At 48.4% G+C, this 9,633-nt stretch overlaps 1 protein-coding gene across 6 annotated transcripts in view; it reads left to right on the top strand.

Moving 5' to 3' along the window:
- Positions 1-6,464: 6,464 nt before the first annotated feature.
- Positions 6,465-9,633, top strand: part of ZWILCH (zwilch kinetochore protein) — a 266,547-nt gene continuing 263,378 nt past the window's right edge. For 4 of the 6 annotated variants that reach the window (XM_069222877.1, XM_069222878.1, XM_069222873.1 and 1 more), the window contains exon 1: positions 6,512-6,597. Coding sequence is in view for 1 of the 6 variants with exons in the window: in XM_069222876.1 (XP_069078977.1) it covers positions 6,545-6,597 (53 nt within the window). In the remaining 5 variants the exon portion in view is untranslated. Of the gene's footprint in view, positions 6,598-9,633 lie in introns of all 6 variants that reach the window. The other 2 variants (XM_069222876.1, XM_069222871.1) reach the window with 2 other exon arrangements.

Genomic DNA, 9,633 nt, shown 5'->3' with positions numbered 1-9,633 from the left:
GTGCTTCATATGGCTAGTAGGCCCAGCATTGTGGGTATTATGAATTTCAAGATGAGTAGGTGATGGCAAAATGTCTGCCACTGTAGTTCTGCCCCTTCGTTGTGGAAGTGACCTAATACCGCTAGCGGTTGACGTTACAGCATACGGCGGTGTTGACCACTGTTCGCACCCTCATTGGATAACATGGATGCCAATGGGGAATCCTGGCGTATCATGATCACTGCTGGCGGTGACGGTGCATACCGCTGCGGAACGTACGCGCGCTCGTCATCGTTTGATCACTTGACTCCTGATCCTGTGCGGACAAGTACTCCATTCTGTGTACTGCTGTGGCCTGCCTCTGGCTATAGATGTTCCACGTGGTGCAGGGGAAAGGGCCCCGGCCTTCACCCAGGAAGAACTGGAGAAACTGGTGGAAGGGGGCCTGCCCCTGTACGGCAGACTCTACGGACGGCCAGAGGTACAGGTGAGTCCGGGTTTGGGGCACACTGTGTGAGTAATGGATGGTGTGGATTGCACAGATGTGTGCTCCTCTGAGCCAGGATGGGGCTTGGTGCATTGAATGCTGAGTGCCACTGTCCTGCATGTCTGGGAGTACGGTCTGTCCTATGTCTGACAAATCTGCCAGCTGTTGCCATCGTGCAGGTGCCTGACCTCTGTGTTCCATTTCTGTGTCACCCTACTAGGTCAGCGCCCACCAGAACAGGGCACATTGGCATGCCATCGCCAAGGAGGTACGTACCCTGGGGGTCTACAACCAGCGGAGCACCCACTGTTGAAAGAGGTGGGAGGACCTGCGGCGCTGGGCACGGAAGATCACTGAGGCCCAGCTGGGGAAGTCCTCCCAATGTGGAAGGGGTGCCCGTCGAGCACTGACCCCTCTCATGCGAAGGATCCTGGCGGGGGTGTACCCAGACCTGGATGGGCGCTTGAAGGCTGCACAGCAGTCACAAGGGGGTGAGTACTCACAGCCCATACTTCAGCCTGAAAGGATGAGTGTGTGTGCGATAGGGCTCATGGTGCTTAGAGCAGGGATTTTGACTGGTGTCCAGCTACTGTCTGCTCCCCAAAGGGTGTAGGAGTGTCCCTGTCAGGTTTCACCTACTGCAGCTCCAATACAATTTCAGGATATGGGTGTAGGTCAGTATACTGCTCAGTAGTCAGGGGCATGGCCATGGGCCTAGTGCACGGTGCTGCCTGTTGGGTGTAACTGCTGGGTAGGTGTATGTCTGCCCATTGTGCATCAGCATTCAGCTACTTACAAGTGTCTCTCTTGTTTTGTCTCCCCATCCCTGTTCTCTTGTGTTTGTCTAGTACAGCATCAACATCAGGTGAGGGAGTTGAGGCACTGGCAAATGGGAGGCAGCGGCACACGGATCCTCCGAGGCAGAGACAACGGCCGCCCAGGGGCCCAGTGGGTGGGAGGGCGAGGGGACTTCCACTGGGAGGCTACTACCACAGGAGGTAGTGACTCTGAGATCTCCTCCGATGGGGGTTCTCCGGCGGTGGCGGACACTAGTGGACAAACCACCACTGTGAGATCTTCCGCCACCTCCCATACCATCAGCGCCCTCCCTCCTGCTCCCCACCGAGTTGCCCGTGCCCGTCCACCCAGTAAGGTGGGCATCTCCTTCGCCCCAGGCACCTCCTCCCCTGCCCCAGTCAGCCCTGCTGCCCTCACAGAGGAGGCTATTGCCCTCCTGAGAACCATCTCTGTAGGGCAGACAACCATTGTCAAGGCCATCCAGGGTCTGGCTTCTGAGGTGCAGCAGACCAATGCCTCTCTGGATGGCATTCACGGTGCCGTGTCTGCCCTACAGAGATCTTTTCAGGCACTGGCCTCCTCTTGGACGGCAGCCAGTTTCCCTGGCCATTCCGTCCCCCCTCCAACCTCATCTACCCCTTCCAGCACCCCACTCCCTTCACCCGTCCAAAGCACACAATCAGACCCGCTTACAGGCACATCAACACACAAGAAGAACACTTCCAAACACAAACACCACACCTCCCACCACAAGCATTCACACAGCCAACAGACACCTGCACACACAACAACGTCCACTTCCCCCAGTGTGCCCGCCTCTTCTGCCTCCCTGTGTGTCCCCTCTACATCCACACCCTCATGCACTGCACCTTCACTCACTGTTATGGCTCCTCTTCCTGCATTCACTACAATAGCAGACAGCCATACATGCACCCCATACACCACACCTGCACTCACCACCTCCACTGTAGTTGACACATGCAGCACACTCACCCGACTTGCAGACACCCACCCAACATACATCCACACTAGCTGTCTGTCTTCTTCCACTGTGTCCACCCCCACCTCCCAAAACACTCAAACGCACCAAAACACCCACCCATTAGACATCCACCACACCACACCACAGCATACTGCGCAGTCACCTGCACCCACTACACGCACACCTACACCCTATACATCAACTCTCTCTGCCTCCACTCCCACGCCCTCATCCACGCCCACCCCAATTGCTCCAAAAAAACGTTTCCTCTCCTGTGCAGTCCTGTTTGAACCCACTGGCCCACCCCGTCTTGTCCCGAAACGTGCCCACCTCCTTGCCCTTTCCGCTCCTTCCACCCAGGTCCAGCCTTCCCATTCATGTGCCCCTTCTCCGGTGAAGAAGAAGGCCTGCTCAGAGCCTAAGGCATCCTGCTCCGCCCGAGCCAACCAGCCCCCACCCCCTTCAAAGGAGAAGTCCACCCCCCCTCCAACCTCCTCACGCAAGTCTAAGTCCCACCCCCCTCGTAAATCCCCACTCTCCCTGCCCCTACTCCGTGAGGTGCCTGGAACCCCATATGGTGCCCCGTTCAGTGGAGTACCCAGCACTTGTGGGAGTCAGGTGTGGCCAGAGACAGGTGACTTTTGATGGACTGGCCATTGGCCCTGTTGACACCATTTAGCTCACTGAGCTACATAATAAAGTTTCTGTGTGGCCTGTGTTTGGGCTGCATGCAGGTCCACCCTGGTGTTTGTTTAAATTATTTATGGGTATGGGGCATTTGTATGTACTATGGTCAAGATGGATTTGCCTTGTGTCGGGTAAGTACTTCTTGGTGTGGGGTGTCTGACTTGTGCTGCTGGGAAGGGTTGGGGGGGCGTTGCAGGGTGGGTATATAACTTTGCCCTTTCCTCCCTTGTGTCGTAGGTTGCGGTACTTACCGTCGTCGTCTCCATCGGTGGTCTCGGTCATGTAGATATATGGCAAGGAGCAAGGCTGGCATGATCTGTAGCTCTCTGTCCATGGCTGCCGCTGCACGTTTTGTGGAACTCCGGTGAGTGCTTCCTTCTTTTTGTTTCTTTTCCGCCTGGCTTTGTGTGGGGTTGGTTGCCGCCCCGGACTGGCGGCGGAATGGTGGTTCATAATTTGATGGGCGGGTTGGGTCTTTCCGACGGCCTGTGGGCAGACTCTGCCATCGTCAGCGGGACTCCTTTCCTGGCGGTGTGTGGTGCACGGGATGCGTGTGTTTCGTTTGGTTCATTATTTGGCGGTCCAGGCCACTCCTCTGTTGGCGGTTTCCACCGCCGGTGGTGCGAAATGGACTGCCATGTTCCTAATGAGGGCCTAAGTTCCCACCGAAAACGGAGCCTGACATTTGACCTTGTTCTTTGAATGCACAGCAAATGTGATGAGATAAAAACAAGATTTCCAGGCCTGTTTACAGAAATGGAGCACTCGGAAGGATATAAGTTTTGGACAAGGGAAGGGATTGACTCAAGCTGCATTGCCTAAAACAAATAAAGCCAGCAAATTGAAAGCAACAAAATGTGAGTTACAAACCACAAAGCCAATGGCAAGCAATGGGCGGAATGCGTTCCAAAGGAAGCTCTATGAATGTACTTTAAGTGACAGCCATGGGATACTTTGTGGGGAAAGTCCAGTATTTCAGTCCAGTCTGTATCTTGCAGAGGTTTGTCCACATCAATCACACAGGAAGTATGACGAGAAGACCTGGAGTGGTCTCCATGTAGCAGGAAAGGTCTGTACACCCATTCTATCAGTTTGCCATCAGTCCCTATGGTGTAGAGCTTCTGGCACACCTCATTTAGGGTTAGTGCTAGGCGGTAGACATGAAATAGGGCATTTAATGATTGTTTAAGGTGGTTGTAAGTAAGGCATTGACCGGGGTGAAGATGGTAGTTTGCCACAAGGGTTTGGAAATTTAGTAGCTCGCCGTCCAGAAACAAATCCCCTAATTTTAAGACACCTGCAGCATACCACTGATGGAGTTGGTCTGGGCACAGCTATCCTGTGTGAGTGGGAATGCTTAGCAAAGGTAGTACAGGAGCACAGGGTTTTTTCGTGTCAGCGAGTTTACAGGATCTAGCAAGGCAAGCGAATGCTGTGCATGAGAACCCCGGATGGTGATCCGTGGAATGGTCAGTAGGAAACAACGAGCAGTGCAGTAAACCCTACTTAAAAGTCTTTACGGATAAACCCCATCTCATGCAGGGGGGTGGGCAGAAAGCCAGTGAGCTTTGACCTGTGCAGCTGAATAATAACGTTCTAAGTCCAGAAGGCCTAATACACCCGCAGTCATGGGTAGCTTTAGAGTAGAAAGAGCTACTCGAAGGCACCCCAGCGACCAAATCAGATGTGTGGCATGTCTGAAGAAGGAATGAAGGATGAACAGGGGAAGGTTTGCAAAAATAATACCATCATCGGGGTAGCCCACTATCTTCACTAGTGCCACGTGGCCCACTACAGAAAGCAGAAGAGAAGACCAAAAAGCAAACTGGGCTTGGAGGGACTGTGATGCTGTGCCGAGATTTCCATCCCGCAAATCAGTGGGAGAATGGTAGCTACTAATCACTAGGTATTGAAAGGTAACTGGTTCCCAGTTCCATCTGATGTCCAATTGTATATAAAGGGGAAAACAGTGCCATATTTAAAAAACACTAATGACATTATGGAATGTTTACATTTTGTTTGTGCAATTTATATCCCAAATATTTTGAAGATTCTATGTGTACTTGACAATTCGGGATAACCCAGATCACTAGTTTGCTTTTGCTCAATTTCAAAACCATTTTAAGACATGGACAAAGTGGGAATTGCCTTGCACAACCTTGCAAGGGGTCTGTCCCCTGCTCACCCTTCCAAAGCATGAACAGCAGGCCATTGCACCAGGAGAGTTTGCCAAGGTGGGTGCTGCTTGTTCAACCACTTAGCAGTGCCTCTTCTGTTTCTCTCCTGTCTGCCGAAACAACTCCCCTGGTACCCAATATCTTCCAATAGTCTTGGTGGACCCATCTTGTCTGATTTTAGGAATTGTCCCACCTTTTTCTATTCCTTATTTATCCAGTTCCTAGCAACAACCCTTTGAATCAGTTGTCGTGGATCTGCCATTTGATCTCAATTTCAGCCTCCTCTTTTATTATCTTTGATTGATAGTCCTGGCTCCCAGTTCTGAGATAAATGTAGAGTTCCAGACATACACTCTAGTGCTGTGAGACTACAGACAAGTTGTGGGTGCCCCATATCCTGACATTAGGTGTGAGACTGTAGCCAACACCATCTGCCCTGTCTCATTCATTTTTTTTAGGTTGAAAGTCCATGGGCGGTTGGGGTGAGCCAGATGTTTTTCTTCAATTAACATAAGGTTACACTAGCATATGGTTAATTGCCTTAGTGTTTCCACAAACTCAATCAAAATGTTGCTGTTACTTTACTTTTTCTTCAAGAAAGATTGGGCATATTTGGGACGGCAGGGAGGGGGAGGGACGGCGGGGGGGGGGGGGAGGGGGTGCCTTGACACAGTGCTTGCTGAAGGGCATTAATTTTTTACCCGAATTTCGACCTTTTGTCCTGAATTTTTTACAGTGCTGTCCAGAATTAGCCTGAATGCCAGGTGGTCACCCTAACTACAACTTGGGTCCTTAGATCCAAAGTTGTCAGCTCTGGCCATTATGCCACATTCTAAATTATTTTTTCGAGAGATTATTAGAATACGTTTATTTTATAAAAACAACCGAAAGGATCGACATTGGCAAAGCCTTTTAAAAATATGTGAGCGCTTGAATAAATGACCTAAACAAATGAAAAAGTTAAAACATAAATAAAAATAAAAGTAGGGCTAACATGGTAGGGTCATGGGCGTATATACAAACAGCGGCTTAGCCCAGTTTTGGATGGTATTCACTCAATAGCATCAACAAATGCCTCATATAAATGTGAAAGGGGCTTCTTTCGCGTTTTTGGAACTCTTCAAAATAGCGCTTCAAAAAATATGCCTGATTCATGTAGTTTTAAAACTAAGGTGTGTGTCACACAGTTCCACAAATTGTAACGGTAGGGGTAATAGAAACGTTTGTTCTGAAATAATGACAAAATTTAAACGTAACTATGCTCGTATACATAAACAATAAGTCCTTATTGTTGCCTTTAAATCAGCTAACCTTAGAGCCTGCACCGTAACAAGATGGCTGCCTGGTCGCCGAGGGCGTGGCCTTAGGAGCGCCTGTTCACGTCTGAATGGGTTCTGTCACTAGAGCGTGCCTGTTCCGAATCTCTGTGGCGGGATGTGGGAAGCTCGGCACCGGGCAGCGGGGGAGTTGCATCGTTTCCTTCGCAGGTAAGTCATCCTTATGTATTAAATACCGACGATGACAGTCTGCTATAGCTCTCTCATGACTTGTCGGTGGCCAGTTCACTGAATTTCTTTAGGCGTTTTCTAGGTGTAAGGGTGGGTGGGGTTGCTTTGGGTTAAGCATTAGTAAATGAGTTTTTTGTTTGTTAGATAATTGGATTAATTACATTTTGCGATGATCTAATGGTGGTGTAAACTTGTTTATTAAGCGCCTCTTTTAGGATTCCATGAACCTCTGACGCTTGGGATGAAGGACGTGCCTAGCTGCTTCTATACGGAAGTAGCTACCTTTCCTTACAAACTAGGTTCTATACCTCAGTTTTCCCGGCGACTTGTACTCCCTAAATGGTGACACGTTAATTTTGTTAAATGTATTTTTAATTAATCTAGGTAAAGAAGACCAATAGAACGAAAGGTGCTGTTTTTAAAGTAACTATTAAAATAAGTGACAAAGTAAAGGAAATTAATATTTGAAATAAATTTGATCTAACTAGTGCACTTTGTGTGCTTGGAATGCCTCTAGTCTAATATGGCCACCTGATGTCAGGACAGTGCAGGGCGTGAACAGAGTCCTCCATGCCTCCGGGGTTGGGTTGAAACCAGCTCGAATTTTGGCGGGTTGTGGGGTCAGGGTTGAAGCGAGTGACTGTGTCAGGGTCGTAGGTGAGGATTATGCGTGCATTTCTTCCCTCTTACTTATCAGCAGTCGTTACCAAGTATACTCTTTTAACGTGAACACACTACGTTTCCCAATGAGTGCGGAATAAACAAGTAGTAAAAGCAACTTCCAGACGACCAATCGTATAGTCCAGTCCAATATAAACATGCGTGACATCCAATTCTTTAATGTTTTTTATATTGCTCAGTTAAATAAAAACGTAGGGTGTATCTGTTGTCAATTTAATTGATGTGTTTGGCGTAGCTTGGTTAGTGTTTCGTCCTGTACATCCCGTGGAAGCATGGTAGGTTCTGCACTGGGAAAGGCTAAGCCATCTGTTATGTCAGGACAGACCATTCCAGATTGGGTGTGGGATGGCCAAAGCCCTTTGTGTCCATCAGGACTGGTATGGTCCATGACGTGTGGGGGGATAAGTAATAAAAGCCCAGGCGATTCCAGTCTCAAGAGATGATCCCGCTACCCAAGTGTGTGTGTCCTTTATTTGAGAGTCGATCTACTACGCTCTAACCCTGCAGAGGAGACAACCCAACAAACTGGCGACGAGGGTGGTGCAGTGTTGCCAGATTTTAAAAGCCTTCTATAGCCCAAAGCTGTTGAACGACCAGCCCAAAGTAAGCCCAAATGAAACGGTCCCAGCCCAAAAAGTAGCCCAAACTTTTAACACTGAACTAATGCAATTGTAGGCTGAAGCAAACATTTTAAATCATAAATCAAATTTCTATAGTAAGCAAATATGTGAAACTCACAGTGCCTAGATTATTCATTGTATTACACACACAGGGTGAGTGATTTGTTTCAGGGCAGACAATTGACTCTTTGGATTTGTCATGTTTTGAAATGGAGAATGAGCCAAAGGCTGGCAACTCCCTCGTATTCAAGGTTAAATAAGAGGTATGCTCTAGCTTTCCAACTGGTTTTATAATAAAGCAACAACTAACCGATTACAGCTAAAAGTAATTCATCTTAATGGACTACCCCTCATACTTAACTTTTCATGCCGAACTCAAGTTTGTGGAAAGCAGACCCAATCATGTTTTCCCTTTGCATTTTACAGTTCAAGTCCTGTTAATCCCAATATGTCAGCCCCAACATGCAAAGATAACATTTGCTACATTAGCTCCATCATTAACGTATGATAATCAACCCCCCCCCCAAATGGATTCAAAGCACAGCCTTTGTTCTTTTCACTGCCTTTCAGATGCACACGGTAGATAAAGGTGAAATGCAAGTAGCCATCTAGCATTCCCAGTGTGTATCTGCAGTCTGCTCTACTACTGTTCTACTTTCTGGACTTTTCATTAAATTGGCAGCAGACCAACATTTCACTCATTTTCTGCCTCCTTCAGACGTACTCAGGCACTACCCCTACAATTGTTTTAGGGGGCTACCTCTACCCTGGACAGTGAAGGTCAACAGGGCCCTGCAGAAAAATACATCCTTGTGTGAGGTGAAAAAGGCTGTTTGTGTGAGGCGATAGTTACCCTTCTGCAAATTGCTACCAGAGGCCAGAACACAGTGACCCAAACTCCGTGAACTTGAACTTAAATTATTGGTAAAGGCTAGTGTTTTGTGTCAAATGCAAGCAATGGCTACGCTGAGCAGAGCATGACTACAAGTGATGTCAATAATTTAGGCACTAAGATCACGAACAGAACCATGCAGTGAGGCTGTGCACGGACCATGTACCCTCATTTCGCTTAGCTCAACCAATGAGACCACATTTGTGCTTGCACTGCCTGCAACTGGAGTGAAATAAATGAATACATCAGCTGAGCACACAGCTGAAAGTGCATAAAAAAAAAATATGGGAACAGTGATGCTGCATGCAATGGGGCAGGGTTAAACGTGTGGCTAAAAAAAAAAAAAAAAAAAAAAAAAATTCTCTTTCAGGTAGCCACATACATAACTCATGCCTTAAAATAAAGTTAAGTTAATCACTGTATATTATGAAACCTCTATTAGTTAATGCACTGAAAGGTCTGTGTGTAACCAAAAATAATTGTGTGTTGTGCAAATGTAAGTCATTAGGTTAAACTTGCATTACTGGCAGTATAAGATAGACTGCTACCAAACGTGCAAAAAGGTTTCCGATAAAATGGTTTAACCCCTTCTGTGCCGCGGACGTAGTGGTTACGTCCTGCGGCACAGTGCTGCTGTGCCGAGGACGTAACCACTACGTCCTCGGCACACAGCCCAGAGGGAGCGCTCTCGCTCCCTCTGTGTGCTTCCCCCCACCCCCCCAAAGTCGGGGATGGAAGGGGAAGCCCTTCCCCTCCCACCCCAACCCCCCCCTGTGACGTCAGCGCGCGCTGATTAGTCACAGGGCGCGATTGTAAGAGAAA

Source organism: Pleurodeles waltl, chromosome 3_1 (genome assembly GCF_031143425.1).
Source record: "Pleurodeles waltl isolate 20211129_DDA chromosome 3_1, aPleWal1.hap1.20221129, whole genome shotgun sequence".
In the NCBI taxonomy this organism is placed as follows: Eukaryota; Metazoa; Chordata; class Amphibia; order Caudata; family Salamandridae; genus Pleurodeles; species Pleurodeles waltl.
This window is presented reverse-complemented; position numbering and strand designations above follow the sequence as displayed.